At 46.2% G+C, this 19,825-nt stretch overlaps 1 protein-coding gene across 2 annotated transcripts in view; it reads left to right on the top strand.

Moving 5' to 3' along the window:
- The window catches only part of CTNNBL1 (catenin beta like 1), a 167,940-nt gene that overhangs the window by 146,632 nt on the left and 1,483 nt on the right, over positions 1–19,825 (top strand). For both annotated transcript variants that reach the window (XM_029220175.1, XM_029220176.1), the window contains 2 exons: positions 9,661–9,798; positions 10,028–10,100. In XM_029220175.1, coding sequence (XP_029076008.1) covers positions 9,661–9,798; positions 10,028–10,100 — 211 coding nt within the window. The remainder of the gene's footprint in view (positions 1–9,660; positions 9,799–10,027; positions 10,101–19,825) is intronic.

The raw sequence follows: 19,825 nt of genomic DNA, 5'->3' as shown, positions 1-19,825 counted from the left end.
CTTCATTTCTTTTTCATTTATTTCTGATCTGATTTTTATGATTTCTTTCCTTCTCCTGACTTTGGGGTTTTTTTGTTCTTCTTTCTCTAATTGCTTTAGGTGCAAGGTTAGGTTGTTTATTCGAGATGTTTCCTGTTTCTTAAGGTAGGATTGTATTGCTATAAACTTCCCTCTTAGAACTGCTTTTGCTTCATCCCATAGGTTTTGGGTCGTCGTGTCTCCATTGTCATTTGTTTCTAGGTATTTTTTGATTTCCTCTTTGATTTCTTCAGGGATCACTTTGTTAGTAAGTAGTGTATTGTTTAGCCTCCATGTGTTTGTATTTTTTACAGATCTTTTCCCGTAATTGATATCTAGTCTCATAGCGTTGTGGTCGGAAACGATACTTGATACAATTTCAATTTTCTTAAATTTACCAAGGCTTGATTTGTCACCTAAGATATGATCTATCCTGGAGAATGTTCCATGAGCACTTGAGGAAAATGTGTATTCTGTTGTTTTGGGATGGAATTTCCTATAAATATCAATTAAGTCCATCTTGTTTAATGTATCATTTAAAGCTTGTGTTTCCTTATTTATTTTCATTTTGGATGATCTGTCCATTGGTGAAAGTGGGGTGTTAAAGTCCCCTACTATGAATGTGTTACTGTCGATTTCCCCTTTTATGGCTGTTAGTATTTGCCTTATGTATTGAGGTGCTCCTATGTTGGGTGAATAAATATTTACAATTGTTATATCTTCTTCTTGGATCAATCCATTGATCATTATGTAGTGTCCTTCTTTGTCTCTTCTAATAGTCTTTATTTTAAAGTCTATTTTGTCTGATATGAGAATTGCTACTCCAGCTTTCTTTTGGTTTCCATTTGCATGGAATATCTTTTTCCATCCCCTCACTTTCAGTCTGTATGTGTCTCTAGGTCTGAAGTGGATCTCTTGTAGACAGCATATATATGGGTCTTGTTTTTGTATCCATTCATCCAGTCTGTGTCTTTTGGTGGGAGCATTTAATCCATTTACGTTTAAGGTAATTATCGATATGGATGTTCCTATTCCCATTTTCTTAATTGTTTTGGGTTTGTTATTGTAGGTCTTTTCCTTCTCTTGTGTTTCTTGCCTAGAGAAGATCCTTTAGCATTTGTTGTAAAGCTGGTTTGATGGTGCTGAACTCTCTCAGCTTTTGCTTGTCTGTAAAGGTTTTAATTTCTCCATCAAATCTGAATGAGATCCTTGCTGGGTAGAGTAATCTTGGTTGTAGGTTTTTCTCCTTCATCACTTTAAATATGTCCTGCCAGTCCCTTCTGGCTTGCAGAGTTTCTGCCGAAAGATCAGGTGTTAACCTTATGGGGATTCCCTTGTGTGTTATTTGTTGTTTTTCCCTTGCTGCTTTTAATATGTTTTCTTTGTATTTAATTTTTGACAGTTTGATTAATATGTGTCTTGGCATGTTTCTCCTTGGATTTATCCTGTATGGGACTCTCTGTGCTTCCTCGACTTGATTAACTATTTCCTTTCCCATATTAGGGAAGTTTTCAACTATAATCTCTTCAAATATTTTCTCAGTCCCTTTCTTTTTCTCTTCTTCTTCTGGAACCCCTATAATTCGAATGTTGGTGTGTTTAATGTTGTCCCAGAGATCTCTGAGACTGTCCTCAGTTCTTTTCATTCTTTTTTCTTTTTTCTGCTCTGCAGTAGTTATTTTCACTATTTTATCTTCCAGGTCACTTATCCGTTCTTCTGCCTCAGTTATTCTGCTATTGATCCCATCTAGAGTATTTTTAATTTCATTTATTGTGTTGTTCATTGTTGCTTGTTTCATCTTTAGTTCTTCTAGGTCCTTGTTAAATGTTTCTTGTATATTCTCCATTCTATTTCCAAGATTTTGGTTCATCTTTACTATCATTATTCTGAATTCTTTTTCAGGTACACTGCCTATTTCCTCTTCATTTGTTAGGTCTGGTGGGTTTTTATCTTGCTCCTTCATCTGCTGTGTGTTTTTCTGTCTTCTCATTTTGCTTATCTTACTGTGTTTGGGGTCTCCTTTTTGCAGGCTGCAGGTTGGTAGTTCCCATTGTTTTTGGTGTCTGTCCCCAGTGGCTAAAGTTGGTTCAGTGGGGTGTGTAGGCTTCCTGGAGGAGGGGACTAGTGCCTGTGTTCTGGTGGATGAGGCTGGATCTTGTCTTTCTGGTGGGCAGTCCACGTCTGGTGGTGTGTTTTGGGGTGTCTGTGGACTTATTATGATTTTAGGCAGCCCCTCTGCTAATGGGTGGGGTTGTGTTCCTGTCTTGCTAGTTGTTTGTCATATTGTGTCCAGCACTGTAGCTTGCTTGTCGTTGAGTGAAGCTGGGTGTTGGTGTTGAGATGGAGATCTCTAGGAGATTTTCGCCGTTTGATATTACGTGGAGCTGGCAGGTCTCTTGTGGACCAGTGTCCTGAAGTTGGCTCTCCCACCTCAGAGGCACAGCACTGACTCCTGGCTGCAGCACCAAGAGCCTTTCATCCACACGGCTCAGAATAAAAGGGAGAAAAAGTAGAAAGAAAGAAAGAGGATAAAATAAAGTAAGGTAAAATAAAATAAAGTTATTAAAATAAAAAAATTATTATTAAGAAAAAAATTTTTGTTTAAAGTAAAAAAAAAAAAAAAAAGCAGACAGACAGAACCCTAGGACAAATGGTGAAAGCAAAGCTATACAGACAAAATCTCACACAGAAGCATACACAATACACACTCACAAAAAGAGGAAAAGGGGAAAAAATAATATATCTTGCTCCCAAAATCCACCTCCTCCATTTGGGATGATTCCTTGTCTATTCAGGTAGTCCACAGATGCAGGGCACATCAAGTTGATTGTGGAGCTTTAATCCGCTGCTTCTGAGGCCGCTGGGAGAAATTTCCCATTCTCTTCTTTGTTCGCACAGCTCCCGGGGTTCAGCTTTGGATTTGGCCCCACCTCTGCGTGTAGGTTGCTGGAGGGCATCTGTTCTTCGCTCAGACAGGACGGGGTTAAAGGAGCAGCTGATTCCGGGGCTCTGGCTCACTCAGGCGCGGGAGAGGGAGGGGTACGGAGTGCGGGGCGAGCCTGCGGCGACAGAGGCCGGCATGACGTTGCACCAGCCTGAGGCGTGCCGTGCATTCTCTCGGGGAAGTTGTCCCTGGATCCCGGGACCTTGGCAGTGGCGGGCTGCACAGGCTCCCCGGAAGCGGGGTGTGGATAGTGACCTGTGCTCGCACACAGGCTTCTTGGCGGCAGCAGCAGCAGCCTTAGCGTCTCCTGCCCGTCTCCGGGTCCGCGCTGATAACCGCGGCTCAAGCCCGTCTCTGGAGCTCCTTTAAGCAGCGCTCATAATCCCCTCTCCTCGCGCACCAGGAAACAGAGAGGGAAGAAAAAGCCTCTTGCCTCTTCCGCAGGTCCAGACTTTTTCCCGGACTCCCTCCCGGCTAGCCGTGGTGCACTAACCCCTTCAGGCTGTGTTCACGCCGCCAGTCCTCTCCCTGCGCTCTGACCCCGACCTACCGAAGCCCGAGCCTCAGCTCCCAGCCCCGCCTGCCCCGGCGGGTGAGCAGACAAGCCTCTCGGGCTGGTGAGTGCCGGTCGGCACCAATCCTCTGTGCGGGAATCTCTCCACTTTGCCCTCTGCACCCCTGTGGCTGCGCTCTCCTCCACAGCGCCGAAGTTTCTCCCCTCCGCCTCCCGCAGTCTCCTCCCGCGAAGGGGCTTCCTAGTGTGTGGAAACCTTTCCTCCTTCACAGCTCCCTCCCACTGGTGCAGGTCCCGTCCCTATCCTTTTGTCTCTGTTTATTCTATTTTCTTTTGCCCTACCCAGGTACCTGGGGGGTTTCTTGCCTTTTGGGAGGTCTGAGGTCTTCTGCCCGCGTTCAGTAGGTGTTCTGTAGGAGTTGTTCCACGTGTAGGTGTATTTCTGATGTATCTGTGGGAAGGAAGGTGATCTCCACGTCTTACTCTTCTGCCATCTTCCCAATCCTCTCCCATATTCCCATTTTAAGAGCACTTGATTTGCCTGCCCAAATTGTTTTAAAATATCCTGTCTAATATAGTAGCAGATCCAGGGGTTGTCTCTTTCTTATAGGGAAGTTTAATTTATTGATGAGAGGACGAGCTAATTGTCAGTACTAAACATGTCCTGTTGAGGTGACAGTTTGTGTCTTCTACTTGAGGCATGTCTCCCAGTGGCTCTTCTGACTGTCTAGGAGCACTGTCAGTCAACAGCTCCCATCTGTCCATTTACCCATATGCAGGCAGAAACTCACTGCATCTGGTTATGAAGGTGCTTCAGTCCTAGATTTGCCACAGGTTATCAAAGCTAAAAGGAACCTTCAAGAAGGCCTGATCAGGGAAGACAGAAGTCAGCCCCCCTACACTCTCCAACCTGTGATTGGTGTAAACAGTGCTGACTGATTGCAGTGTTCTTCCTCTACTAAGCTCCAACTTGGCTGCACAACGCTTTTCCAATATGGTAATCTACAGCCATGACAGTGAATTAGAGTTGGCACTCAGGAACCCTATTTCCCTTCCCTGATCCAGCTTAGGCTTCTAATTTCCAAGCAAAGAAGCCAAGGCCAAGAAAAGTTAAATGACTTGCCTACAGACACTAGTAAGTTAGTATTAGAGTCGGGATCTGATCCCATTTGCTTAGTTCTTTAAGATGTCTAGGTCTTCCTCACGCACAGAAATACAAAGAACCATATCAAGTCCTTATCTCAAGATCAGATTTTTATCTAGTGTCTTAGAAACGGAGAAAAAGAGCCAAAAATGCATTAATCCATTTATAAGAAGTTGACTCTGTTCACACATTGTGAGACGGGTGGATAATAAAAGTGACGTACCATCCTACTTCTTTCTAAAACAGACCAGAACTTGAGAAGCCTAAAAGAACTGTACGCAAACTTCCTTATTTTCCATCAGAATAATACATAATCACCCTGCTTTTTTAAATTTCCCTTTAAACATGGAGTAAACATTTGTGCTCAGCTTCCGTGAATCCACTCAGCAGTAAATATTCCATGCCTCAGAGTTGTAACAGGCTAGATTAGGGACTATCCTGACAGCAGTCACCTTCTCTGTGTGCTGGTTTCTGTGATGCTTCTAAATCTGTCAGGGCACAAACTTTGTCTTAGAAGCCAGTCTGTGTTTCATCTTTGTGCCTGTTCAGTGCGGTGATGGTGACGCCTCTCTTGGAGATGAACTGTAATCATATCTCAGATGTACATTGGAAAATTTCACTTTCAAATCATGTGGCCTTGTGTCTAAAAGTAGAATGTCGAATTGCACGTTGTTAGAGTCTTGAAGTTCTGAGGAAAGAGGAAAAAATAGGATTTGTCAATGTTCTCTTGGGTCCAATCCTTTCCACATGACAGTATTTAGAGAAATTGGAAGGTACATTATGTCTGGTTAAAAGAAGATCAGATTGTGGGGAAGAGTATGAAAAAGAAAAAATCACCGGGGGCACTTCTGATGTAATTGGAGAAATTTAATTTTGCTAAACTCTATTTCTTAAGCCTTTCTGTTATTTAGTATCTTCCTTTGTTCTCCAAACAGCTCTAAAACGTATACCTACACAACCATGGTAGTAGGAAAAGAGCACATTCTTGGATTTGAATCCCAGTTCTCCTACCCACTAGCCTTAGGCAGGTTGCTCTGCCTGAGTCAGTTTCCTCATCTGAAATGGGGGTAACAATCCCTACCGCGTAATATTTGTGAGAAGTAAAGGAATCAGTATAGGTAAAGCACTTGGCACTATAATAAGCCCCCAGCAAACATTAGCTGCTCCTCCAAGGTGGGTAGATGGTGGTAGCAATGGCTATTATTCAGACTGCGTCACACAACGCCTGGTATGTCGTAATCAATCAAAAACTGTGATCTGCCGGTAGCTAGGATCTAATAAGCAAAGAAGCACTCCCTTCTTTCTCTTCTTTCTCTCTCTTAATGACAGTGATATTCCGCTCTTGTTCTCTTCCACCCTAGCCGAGTTGACCCATGCTATTGTTCCCTCTGTTTAGAATGTTCTTTCCAGCTTGTCAAATTCCTTCAGAATCCAGCTCAAATGTTACATTTCCCTTGAACTCTCCTGACTCCTCAAAACAAACTTAGTGTGTCCTTCTGGAGTCCCATGGCACTCAGTACAGTTTGAGAGGTCCTTCATAATAGCCATCACTACATTTTAAAAAGAAGTTTGTTCGTATTTGTTAACCTCATTAGACTTTAATCTCCTTGATTATGTAGACTGTCTTATTCCTTGATTATGTAGACTGTCTTATTTATCTTTGCCGCCCCTGGTACATCATGTAATACCTGGCCCATAGTTAGGTGTTCAGGCAATCTTTACCAGGTAGATGAATGAATATGTTTCTCTCCAAGTTCCCATGTTTGGAAACCTCTAAGGGTTTGGTCTCTGTCCTCTCCTCTGCTCCCCTCCCCTCCCCTCTTCTCTTCCCCATCTGATATACTTCTCACATAGGCTGATACTGTGGCCTCCGAGCTGTACACTCTGCCTGCCTCTCAACACTTTAAGCCGATGTGTCCATCATAGAGGTGTTGGCACATTCTCATTCACTTTCCTGCACAGTGTAGTCTGCAGCTCATCATATCTCACTTCTCTGGCCAGCATTTAAGCCTCCCACCAGCTAGCCCTCCAAGGCACTGTCCCTCCCCATTTCCTAATGTTTCCCCTCCTACCCCATCCACAGAAGTCTTAGCACACACAGCTCATTAATACAGCTGAACTTCTACCTGCATTTTTCCAATCCTGTTTCACAAATGCTTTTCAAGAGTCTGCTATGCAAAAAAGTACCATGCAAGGTGCTTTCTAGGGTACAAAGATGATTTAAAACTTTACAACTCTTGCTTTCAAGGAACCTACACAGGAAAGAGGCACACATCTGAGTAACTATTGCAGGACAGGGCATGGGAGGTGCCATAAAAGAGGTACAAATCCAAAACTTGGGGGGTTTGAGGATTGAAAAATCATAGCAAGTTAGAAAACATTGAGACGTTTTTAAAGATCTCAGGAGCAGTTTTGTAAGGAGCATCACGTTTTAGACTTTAAATACATTATGATAGAGATTGGGGATTGGGAAGAGTACCAACATTACAAGCAAAAGTGAAGGGGCCAGAAAAGGGAGGGCAGGCCTGTTTGTGCTGTGTGTATGGGTCGGGGGCTAGTGAGCAGAAAGTATGAACTGCATAAGGCATTTTGCATAAGGCTTCGGACCACAGGAAAGCCTTCATTCTTAGGGCATTCATCCTGCTATGTCTGCCAGTCAGGATCCTTGAAACCTTACCTAAAAGTCACTTCTTCCCAATGCCCTAACATCTTAACCAGCCCTGATTAGCACCCACCACTTGTAATTACTTTAAATTTGTGGGCGCACTGTATCCCTTTACTTTTTGGTCATTTTCTGTGTTACTGTGACCTTCCCGGATAGACAGTCAGCTTCTTGGTGACTAAGACCAGGGCATCCCCTTACCTCCATTTTCATTCCTTTTCTGCCTTAACTCAATGCTTAGAAAGGTGTTCTTGCCACTAGACACTTAGCAGGGTCCAGATCTGAACACTGTGCTTCATGTTATTCATTTCCACCTCAGAGGTGAATTAGACAGGATTCCTGCCCCCGGGGAGTCCATATTCTAGTAACTGGTAATTATGAGCAACTTACTTAACCTCTGTGTGCCTTGGATTCTAATTTGTACAGTGGGATTAATAATCCCTTCCCTGCTCTCTTTAAATTTGGTAATAAGGACCGTATACATAATAACACTTTAAACTCTGCAGCATTATAGAAATGTGAAGTATTAACAGCAAATGCTTTTTGCATGAGTGAAAGTCAAGAGTAATTCCTTCCTGGGCCCCCAGCTTCTGAACACTTAGGAGTTCTGGAGCAGGAAGTTATGATTATGAGCAAATGAGAAACTAAAGAGGCCCTTCTACTTGTAAACTCCTTGGACGTCAGTCTAGTGCTCCATGACTACCTCATGAACGTTAGCACTATTACCAGATTACCAAGGAATTTGCTACTAAACAAAGCTATGAATTAGTGGTGGTGATTTACTGGGCAGTACAAGGCCTGGCAAATCTAGAACCCTCTTTTGCCTCTCAGACAGAGGCCTTTGGGAGTGAGATGAAAAGTAGCCTTGTGTAGCTGCAGGCTGGCCCCCTGGGCAAATAAAGAAGCATGTTATCTGCATCTAAATAGTTTCTGAAGGATGCTGGTTGGAGATTGATGACCACAGTGGTAAATCCTTCGAGTTTGGGAGAGTGGAAAGCAGGGTCCCAAGGGCTTCTGTCAGTGACAGGAGCCTGAGTTGTCAGAGGGAACCATGGCCATAAAACCACTGACGGAATTAAGAAATGGATTGTTGTCATCAAAAGCATGTATTCAAGCACCTGTCTTCTTAGACCAGTCGCTAGTTGTGTAGAATGAGTCCCTCATCCAGTTCTGACCCCTGAGAGCTGACAGCCTAAAACGGAGATGTCTTTTTCCTTTCATTCACTGCATGGATGTTTACTGAGCTGGGGATGTAAAGACAAAATTCAGTCCCCACTTTCACAGAGCTCACAGTTCACCCTCATGAAATAAAGGGAGTTATAGAAACAGGGAGCTGATGATAACTGAAATCAGTGTGAATATGACGTGCCAGAAGAGGTCGTGTCATGGAGTGACCTGCAAGGGTGCTGTCAGGAATTTTGGAAAGGAGGAGTTTTTAGCTTTAAGTAATCAGGGAAGGCTCTGTAGGAGAGGTAGCTTAAAAATAGCGTTGGCTTGAGAGATACCCCAGAATCCCTAGGAAGGAAGGCCCTAAAGTCCCTGAGTTGGGAAGAAGAGCCCTCTTGGCAAAGGTGGTGATAATCCACTGGATGAGGGACTTTGGAGGTGGAGGGGAATGAAAATACTCTACAATGATTGTGATGGTGGTTACACAACTCTGACTATACTAATTGTATGGTATGTCAATTGTATCTCAATAAAGCTGTTTTTGTTTTTTTTAAAGAATCTACTAGAGAGGAATAGATATGGGGACAGCAAGTCTGATAGGTCTGGGGTTACAAAAGTTTAGGAAAGAGACTCCCATCACTCATTAGGACTTTGGCCTTGAGGGAGTATTGAACTTGTGGAATGAAATGGAAAGGTGGGCAGCATTTTGCATCTAACAAAATGTAAGCCAAAAGGGACACACAGATTGGGTACCTGTGCCATCACCAGGATACCAAGACAGAATTGTAGAGAAAGCAGCTCTCTTCCCTAGGTTAACTTGATTTGGAAGGGAAGGAGAGTTAAGTATGTCTGTAGAGAGGTTATTTATGGAGGCTGGAACGAAAGAGTAAAGAATGAGTAGAAGCAGATGAATAGATTTGTGTCCCCATCAGCTTATTTTTTCAGGTTGAATATGTTGATGAGATCATTTTGGCCCTGAGTAACTGTATAGGAAAAATGGACTTTAATCTTGACTCCCTGGACCAACAAGAGAACATAAGATACTTTAGAGTAATGGGAGAAGCAGGAGGCAAATCGAGGCAGAGTGGTTTTCTTTTGTTGCCGTAGTTGTAATTACTACTCTTCTGTGTATTATGGGTGGACTAGAAACCTATTCTTTCCTCCTTCACTCACTGTGTGGCTTGTATTCCCAAACGTTCATTCATTTCTAGGACATGGTGCGGCGTGGAGAAATCATAGACAATGACATTGAGGATGAGTTCTACCTCCGGCGCTTGGATGCAGGGCTTTTTGTTCTCCAGCACATCTGCTACATCATGGCAGAGATCTGCAATGCCAATGTGCCCCAGGTAGGAGGGGGCTGCCCCTGGATGGGCCCTTCCTTCCCTGACTCCTTGCTTGCCACCTGCTTAGGTAGAATGGAGTGAATCACACTCTCCTTGAATTCCTTCACTCTATGTGGGCCCTCTCTTTTAGGGATGGGGGTGAGGTGAATACTTTCAAAATGACGTATTCTGATGTCTACCAGGGCAAATGATGCTTTTTCTTTCTCTTTCCACTCTTCCCCTTCCTTATTAGATTCGCCAGAGGGTTCACCAAATCCTAAACATGCGTGGAAGCTCCATCAAAATTGTCAGGCACATCATCAAGGGTGAGTTGCACGTTGCTTGTGTCTGGGGCTCCAGGGAAATTAGACGATGCTTTCTGTCTCTGTCAATATCCCTGGAATTTGGTGCATAACATCCTCTGCACTGAAGGCTTAAGTGTGTTGTCCAGTTCAGAGTGTGTCCAGGTCATCTTGTCAGAATACCGGAGACTAACCTAGTTATTCTCTGCCTCTAACCCTCTAGTTCCAGAATTTTAAAAACACATAACAAACAAGGAGCACTAGGTGTTGGAAATTTAAAAACAAAACAAAAAAACACCAAACAAGAAATAAAGAAAAAAATCTAGTTCCAAGCTGCATGTAGCGGAAGGAAATTGCTTTCTTAGGGGAAAAAAACAAGGAACTAACAAGAACTACCTGGAATTAAGGCAGAAGGAAGTGAATCTGAGGCAGTGTGGTGTAGTAGAAAAAGCATGCCTGCTTTCCAGTGCTAGCTCTGCCTTCCGCCAGCTGTGTGAGCATGATCTAGAAGAAATTTTGCAAAGGTTCACAAGATACTTACATGATAGCATCCAGTGTATTGCCTGGCACACAGAAAGTGCTTGGGCGAATTTCCTTCACCTACCCCAACGGGTCTGTCAAATGCTGTTGTATCTTTGGCTGGGCCTGACTCAGCTGGAGTGGCTCCCAAGGGGCCTCCAGTCGGTGAGCATGCTCTCAATCAGCTCAGTGGTGCAGTTCCACCCTCGAGCCACTTAGCACAGACTAACACACATGGCGGCTGGAAGCCTGTATTGGCTTTTACAGTACTGATAATGGCAGAGTTCAGAGAGAGAGTCGTGATGGACGTAACTGCAGGCACATCATCTCTCTCTCTCTGATCCTTGTCCTGCGCACTTCTAAGATGAGAGATTAGGCTAGATTTACTCAGAGGGTTTGCCTGTAAGTGGCTTATAACTCCTGTTACATGTGGGAGATGAAATGTGGAGATAACTGATACATATAATAAAGTGAAGAGAAGTTAAGAGCCATGGGCTCTGGGATCTGGCTCCTGAAACAGAATCCTGGCTCTGCTGTTTACTGTGATACCTTGGGCAAGGTATCCAACTGCTCTGGGACCTCATAGACTAGGTAAAAGGATTAACTGAGATGATGTATGGAAAATCTCAATAAGTTCTTGGCAAATGTTAGCTATCGTGAGCATTACGCACTGTTATGGTGATGATTACCGTTAGCAGCCTTGTAAGTGAGGCACGGCGAAAACCCCATGGGAAGCCTTGTGGGAACAGTGACATTGAGCTGGGTCTTAGACATTCCAAAACAAAGGAACAGTGTGAGTGAAAACAGGACTGGAAATCACACGATCAGCACAGCCCTCCCAGGAGGGTGGGGATGGTAAATCCGTCGTGCCCATTTTGTAGATGGAGCCTTCAAGGCATTGGAATTTATTGTCTTCTCCCTCAGAAAGAGGAAAGGGGGAACTTGTTCATGAGCCTGGCCTAGCATCTTCCACAGTGGCATCATGGGTGCTCCCTCTTTCTCAGTGTCACATTCACATGAGTTACTGCTCAGAGTGTCATGCCACCTCCTCCCTAATGTGCAGCTGTGGTGATTTGCAACCCCAGCCTTTAAATGGCATTTACTTTCAACGCCCACATGTTCAATTAGAACTTTTTATTACTCTCAGCTCTACTCTCCTGCATTTAGGCTTCTCCCTGCACCTCCATTCCTGTGATCAAAACAGTGATCTGAGAAAGGAAAAGTGTTTTTAACAGGTGCTGACACGTAGTAGGTGGATGCTTTTCTTTCAGAGATCCTAACACATATACCTGAGGTTATTCAGGATTTTCAGTTGCTGTGAGCCAGCCTCTGTCTCCCTCAGATCCCAGTTTATTCCCCAAGTGCCTGTTAGAGCACTGGGTGCATACTGGGTGCTGAATAGACATTTGTTGATTGTCTGGGCAGGTGAGCAGGTGAGCAGCCTGCACAGATGCTGTGTTCATTCCCACCACTCTTGTTCCTCTCCCGTGTTGCTTTCTTTTCCCGCTCTGTCCAGACTCTCAGATCCCTCCTCCCAGACCCAGGTCCGGCCCTTCAGCTCTCTCGCCATCACCCTTCACAGCCAATCCATTAGTAAAGCTGCCACGTCTGCCTCCAGTCTCCATCCTGAATCAATCCACTTCTCTCCATGTGTTATTTCCCATCATAGCACCCAGTTTATTTCCTTCCTAGCCCTTATCACAGTCTGTAATTACTTTTATTTATGTCTTTGTTTCCTTGGTTTGTGTGTCTCATACATTAAAATGTAAGCTCCGTGACGTAGGGACATTGGCTCGTTCTCCGTGTCTCCTCAGCACCTAGAGCAATGCCAGGCACATAATGGACACCCGGTGAATATTTTAAACATTGTTGAATTAAACCCTACCCTTGCGTGAATTTAAATTGGCAAACGTTTACTGCGGCTCTCCTCAGGGCTCGGCACAGTGCTAATACTGTGCTACTAAGGTGTCACACAGCACCTGCCCTTATGGAGCTTAGCGTCTCCTGGGGAACATAGATGTAGAAATGACCAGCCATAGCCAAGCTAAGTGAAATACACACTCCAACAACTACTCAGCTGGCACTGCCGGGTGCCACGCTCTGTATCCAGTACTAGAGATACAAGGAAGAATAAATAAGCAAGATCCCTATTCTTGAGGGTTCATGGTCTAGCTGGGAGAGATACTCGAAACTAACTATGATGTGCTAGGTGCTGTGTTAAAGTTGTGAACAGCGTTAAGGGAGTGATAAGGGGGCAGTAATGGAGGCACAGGCCATACCAAGGAATCCCAGGGGAGGAGAGGCTGGTCCCAGGACTGGGAATGGTGTCCCAGAGGGAAAGGCACGTCCCAGGCAGAAGGAGCAAAGGTCCAACACAGGACATCAGTGGCCTTCATACGGACTCTGCCACATCAGTGGAGGCCAAGCAGGGGTGAGAGAAGCTGGAGCATTGGGTGGGGTTGGGAGTATTGCTGGGCAAGTCTCTCGAGTTCTGTTGGGTACACGGTGAGTTTGGGTTACGGGTAGCACCTGCATCCCTTTGTTGGCCAGCAGAGAGTAGACATTCTCATTGGGGCGGGAGAGGTGCTTGTTTGGACAATTTGAAGTCAGTAGTATGGAGGTGATATTTAAAGCCAGGAAATTAGATGTCATTGCCCAGGTCAAAGAAGTCCTCACAGGACGCTGACCACTGAAAACAAACAAAAGAAAGTGTTCTCTCCAGATGGAAGGTTAAGGTTATAATAAAGGGCTCATGCTGGCCCCAGGAAGCCCATCTGCCTGCGGTGTTGGGCGGTGGAGCTGTGCCACAGGCTGCCTCTCAGCAGCCCCTGAAAGTGGTGCAGTGAGCAAGCTCCGAGCAGTGCTGAGGTTGAAAAGGGGTGAGGCTACCGCAGGGCTGGATAGGGGTGGCATCTGGGCTCTGTTCAGGCCCACCTATTAAAAGCCTTCACGCCCTCCCCCTCCTGCCTGCACCCTTCATTCCATCACAATGCACGAAAAAACAAAGCCTCACAAAGAAAGCCAGCTCATCAGTCTGTCCTCTTTGATTTTAATTTTGTTTTTCAGTTTGAGTTGCTTCCTTTTTTTTTTTTTTTAACGTGCTAACTAGATGCAAGCTTCTTTCTTTGATTTTACGTCCTATATATGTCCTAAGTTTTGCCGGCAGGAGGGCAGCTGACGTATCCCTTGAGGTCCCAGGAAAACGCTGATGAGGCAAGCCCGGCAGGGGACCCTTCCCGTTATATTTCAGTCCCCTTTCTCACGATCTGCCTCCTTCCTTTTCTGTTGGGGGTGCCAAGAGAGCTGGGAAAAATTGATGGCTCATTAAAGTCCCTTGGTTTGCAGACTGCTTACTCAGTGCTCCCAAAGTCCAGCTTTCCCTGAACTGGCAGCAGCTCTGGCCTAAGGCCTCTGGTGCCCGCCTAGGGGACGGTGGTCTCTGTGCCAGAGAAGGACCACGCGCTCTGAAAGGGCAGTGACAGTCGTCCTGGCTTTTACCTTCTGGTGCCTGGCCCACGCCTGGCGCAGAGAAGGGGCTCAGCTAATGCTTATTGAGGGTACTGCTGAGGTGGTGCTTCAGGCTTCTTTGTGCTGTTCCAGAAATCCGGGACCAGTAGGTAGAGTGGTCTCTCCTGAGCACGTCCTCTGTGCCAGGCTTTTAATGTATGTTCTCTGGTTCTCACGACGGTCCTAAAAGCAGGATTACAGTCTCCATTTTGCAGATAAGGTAACCAAGACTTGTGGTTAAGGTTAAGGGATGTTACCCAAGTCACTATTAATGCTGGAAACTGGATCCAGACTCAGTCGGTCTTCCATCTGGCAGAAAGGAGAGCTCTAACTGTACCAATTGGCTGATACACTCCTACTGCATTTTAAGAAAGAAAATTCAGGGCATCCACCTTTACAGAGTACCCACTGGCATCACAGGGCACTAGGTGGGCTCCTTAGATGAGTGAGACACTTAGGAGGCCCTGTCCCCAGGGCAGTTCAGTGCCATCACATGTGAAATAAATAAGCACAACACAAAGCAGATGGAAGTCAGTGCTAAGATGTGGAGCGAGACTCAAGAAAGCATGGTTAATTCTGCTGCAGATTAAAAAGGAGCTTGAAGATCCAGAGAGGCTGCACAGAGGAGGAGGTGCTTGGGGTTTTTTTTTTTAATTGTGCTAAAATATGCACAGGAGTTACCATTTTAACCATTGCAGCTATCACCACCCCCTGTCCATAGAACTTATTTTCATCTTGCAAAACTGAAACTCTGTACCCAGGAAACACTTACTCCCCATTCCCTCCTCCCCCAGCCCCTGGCAACCACCCTTGTATATTCCGTTCCTGGGAGGTTGATGACTGTAAGTAAGGAGACGGCTTCCTGAAGCCTGTGAAGGACCTCCATATGCAGATGCAGAGGTACACTGAGTGGTTCTCTCCTTGGATATGGAGTAGGCACTGTGACCTGGGAATACTTCTTCGTATAAATACTTGTGCCAGGGGTTAGCATGAAAGCCTCTGGTGAGTCTCCTGGATGCTTTAGTCACTGGTGAAAGTTGTTGGAAGATCAGGTGGTGCTGGGCTGTTTGGCAGAGGAAAGCTTAGAGGATTACTGACTCAAAACTCTTGTCACTGGTGGCGAAAAGACTGAGCCAAAGACTTCAGAATGCTTTCAGAGATTGGCTCCCGGCCCTTTGATTTGCTTGTGTTCTTTATGGCTTGAAGTCTTCTCTCAGAAGCTCATAAACATGTATTTTCATATTGATTTCAGCTCTTGGTAAGCTGAGCTTTGCCTCTGTGATTTGAAAGCCGCAGAAGCTGATAGGGTTTCTCTTCCGGTGACACGTTGATGTGTGTGACTTGCACCAGGCCATGGCTGCTATGGCCTCTAGGGCTGGGAGGCAGGAAAGGACCCCGGAGGGGCTGTTTAACCTTAGGCAGCTACTTGCCCTCTCCCTAAGCCACAGTGTCTGTAAAATGAGGGTAATCTGCCTCAAAAGGTTGCTGTGGGAATTAGATGAGGTGCTGCAGGTAAAGTGCCTACATGTTGGCACGTAATAAGTGCCTGATAATGGTAGCTACCGTCACCGTTGTGATTCACATCCCAGCTCACACAGGAATAAGCAGAGCTGAGAGGCACAGGCCAGCAAGAATTCTGGCTCTCTGTAACTTGGGGTAAGTTAGTAGATAACCGGTTTGAGCCTTCCTTTATTCCTCTGTAAGAAACAAACCGAAAGTGAATACTGCTCCAAGGAAGGCTGAGGTTGAGATGCAGTTGGGGGCCTGAGACAGAATATTTGCTCAGTAAATGCAGGTTCCTTCCTTCCCTTCCTTGGCCTAATCCTTTCACCGGTGCTGGCAGGAAAGCCCATGGACCAGCACCCAGGCCATACTCCTCAGGGCCTGGTGGGGGTGGAAGGGGTAGGTGGTGCTTTTTCAAGCAGCTGAAAGGTCTGTGGGAAAATGGTCTATAGGGATGTGACCCTGTTAGCGCTGTAAGCAAAGGGTAAGTTTCCTTCTCCTCCTCCTTTAAGTAGGTTTCATTTTAATCAGATCTCTGATGAAGCTTATATCCCCAGTTGCAGCCCCAGCACAACATCCTCCTCCTAGAGAAGTGACATTAGTCCCTCCACACTCATCCTTGTCCTTAAGGACTCTCTGTTAGACCTCAAGGATTTTACTTTCCCAGTTTCTATTTTATGATTATTTCTATGTCTTCAAGGGTTTTCAGTGTAAAAATATTGGCGTTCCTCTTCTCCCCACTCACCCTTCCTCCTGCACTTTTTCAAGGGTGAGTGTTTAAGGCTTAAGGTCCAGGGATCTGAACCAGGCTTGTGAGCGTTGGTCCCAGTCTCCGTCCTCAAAGACAGTCCTTCCCCATCCTCCAGCCCGGGTGTCCCTCCCTCTTCCTCTTACCAAAAACAGAACAGCTTGTATTCCATGTCTGAATAGTAAACCTGCTGTCTAAAGTTTGCTTTAATATTTATGCATTCAGCACTGCTGCCTGTTTTTGATCTCCATCAAAGCCTTTATTGTAAGAGCATTTGAAAATGCTGGGGAAGTCGAGAAGGGAGTCTATGTGTACACCGTCTTTCTCACCCTCCAGCCCGACTCACGCTCTTCCTGTCTCCCCTCTCCCTCTCCCCTACCCTGAAGTTCTCCCTTCATCTGGCATCTCTCTTTTTCCTGCATTCTCTCCCTTTCTTACACACACACACACACACACACACACACACACACACACGTGTGCGCGTGTGCGCACAAAGAGGACTCTTTCCCAAGACCTCTGGGAGGAATCTGTTCAATATTTATAAACTGCTGCAGCAGCTTTAATAACCAGAGGTAGCTGGCGCCACCAAGGTTTGCTCCAAATAGGATTCTACTCTGGAAACAAAGAATGAGTTGGGGTAAGGGGTAGAGGGTGAGAGGTGAGGTACACAGTTGGTACCAGCTGCCACGGCCAGTGGGGGAGCACTCGGGGCTTGTCAGACCCGGTGGGCCTGGCCCTGTGGCTGGCTTGCTGCGGGACCCTGGCCGGTCACTTGTCCATGCAGTTGCAGTAGATTTCTGAGAGGCCTGCCAGCCCAGTGACCTGGCATGAGGGAGCATGGCCCCAGCAGCCCACTCCACATCTGTTCTGGCTGCTGAGGCCCCTTTACTCCAGGACATTCCCTCCAGAGCCTTACCTTTTTTTTTTTTTTTTTAAAACATCTTTATTGGAGTATAATTGCTTTACAATGGTGTGTTAGTTTCTGCTTTATTACAAAGTGAATCATCTATACATATACATATATCCGCATATCTCCTCCCTCTTTCGTCTCCCTCTCACCCTCCCTATCCCACCCCTCTAGGTGGTCACAAAGCACTGAAGAGCCTTACCTTTTATGAGGATGTTGTAGCCAGATGCCCTGCCACGGCTGGGCTGCTTTGGAGATTTTTTTCCCCAAAGGATGGGGAACAGGCAGGGTAAGATAACTGCCTAGGTAAGAGGATGCCACTTTGGGGACCGGCTCCCCAGCCCCACCCCCATGGCTTTTGACGTGCCTTTTTCACTCCTGACACATGTTCTTGGTTTGAATATCAGTTCCTCTACCATCCTAGACTTGGGCAGGTTGCTTCAGTTCTCTAATATGCATCAGTTTCCTCATCTCTAAACAGAGATGGTGCTCTTTGCCTTATAGGATTGCTGCAAAGATTATATGAGACAATATAGATAAATGCCTGGCACGTAAACAGTGTTCACCACATGTGAGGTCCCATTCCACTCTGTACAGGATAGCCCCTCTTCCAGATCCTACTAACTTCCTTCACAGCCCATCTCCAGAGAGCAGGTAATCTGACTGTTTCCTCCTTCCCCACATGTGGAGCAACAGAGGAGACTTGTCCATTGGGTGGGTGCTCTGTGTACAGCGGTGGCATGTGTTTTTCTAAGGCCTTTGGAGGGGTGATTCAGCAGGGGATTGATACAGACTTTGGTCCTCTACTCTGCGCATCCCTAGAAAGAGATTAGGTCCCTCCAGGGAAGTTGGCTTTACTTGGAAAAAAATCACTGCCCCAAAGGATCAGACTGTTTCTCCACTTCCCTCTCTCCTGGGTCTGAGAATACATTAGGAGAACAGTGTTAGTTCAGTCCGTTAAGACTCTTGCTTTCAGACCATGCCTCTGAGGGTATTAAATGCTATAATGGTCATTTCTCTCTCTCCTGGGGCAGCGACTAGATCATTCACATGTGAGTAAGAGATACCACTTACATACAGCCCCTAACCTTCTCCCGCAGCCCAGTTTCTGTTCTCCCATCACCCCAGCCCTCCCTTTAAGGAGACTTAATAGAAGGGATCACAGCCGTTTGCTGTTGGAGGTGATGGATGGGCCTAACAGAAGAGGATGATTTCCAGGGAGAGACACACAGCTGGCACATGTCTGAATCCCAAGTCCCGTTTTCCGGCACATGTCCAAAGTAATAAAGAGGATGGAGGAAAAATGAAGAAGTGGCAGGGGCAAGGTATTTCTCCATCATGGTGGGGGATGGGAGGTAGGGGAGGGTTTGCAGGCTTTCTTCCCTTTCCCCACTCTTTGTCTGATTTGGATGAGCAGATGTTTTATTATGCAGAAGCCTCTTGCAAGAGAGTTTTCTATTGTTCCATTTCAGGCCACCCCAGGCAGGGAGCTGGGGGCAGACCCGCAGGCACTCATTCCTGAGCCACTGCTTTGAGAGCTTATTCACAGCACCAGACTGGTAGTTGGCTCTCAGCCAAGCTCTGCTGGGAATTTAGCTGAAAGTAAGGCGAAAGCCCCTACCTTCATGAAGCTGTCAGTCTAGAGGGAGAGAGGGGACAAGTAGAAGATGATCTAGAAGTCAGGCCTGCGGTGGAGACAGAGGCCTGAGGACAGGAACAGGAGTCAGAGGTGAGCGGGCGGGGCTTTGCGGAGAAGGTGTCCTTGAAGGATGTGTGGTGTTTCCCCGAGAGAGATGTTGCTGGCCTGAGCAAAGCAGGCTCAGGCAGGGAGCTAGCGTATCTTGAACATCTGTTATTACAGGTTCTTTACATGCATTTGCTGAGGGGGAGACCACGCAAGGCCACCTAGGATTGTGAGTCAGAGTCAGGATACAAACACAGCCCACAGTGTTGCACCATCTCCTGTCTGAGGGCGGGGGCAGGGCACGGTCAGCACACAGAGGATTTGGCTCTCCGTCCCCCGTCCCCGTCCACTGTGCTCTGGGAGCCACCACAGGAAACCCAGGGCCCCACTCACCACACAGGCCCTGCACTCTCATCCCTAAGCTCCACACATCATTTCTGTGCCATATCGCACCCCTTCCCGCCTCCTAAAACCAGCTGACCACATAATCTGGGGGGGCCAGGACACTTCTGAGAATAAAATGGAGGTGTGTTAAGTACTCTGTTGGGATAACAGGGGAAACGGGACCGTATGTTTACCCACCTTACAACTCTTTGACTATGTTCTGTCATCAACATCATGTCCTGTATTCCCATCCTCTTTAGGCGTATTTCCTTTATCTTCCTGCTCTAACTAAAACTGTCTCTACCGGGGATGGATCCTCTCAAGTGGTACCTACTTTCTCCCACATGCCTTTTACCACTGGAGACGGAGGAGGGGCCTTCCACACTCCTCCTGGGCGTCTCTAGACCATTCTTTCTCCCTCCCTCTTTCCAAAAAACACCCATTTGTTTCAATCTCATGTCAGTGGACTGTACCCCAGCCCCCCTCCTTGGTGGTGC

The sequence above is a fragment of the Monodon monoceros genome, unplaced genomic scaffold, assembly GCF_005190385.1.
Source record: "Monodon monoceros isolate NGI ecotype Baffin Bay Population unplaced genomic scaffold, NGI_Narwhal_1 Super_Scaffold_13, whole genome shotgun sequence".
Classification (NCBI taxonomy): domain Eukaryota; kingdom Metazoa; phylum Chordata; class Mammalia; order Artiodactyla; family Monodontidae; genus Monodon; species Monodon monoceros.
This window is presented reverse-complemented; position numbering and strand designations above follow the sequence as displayed.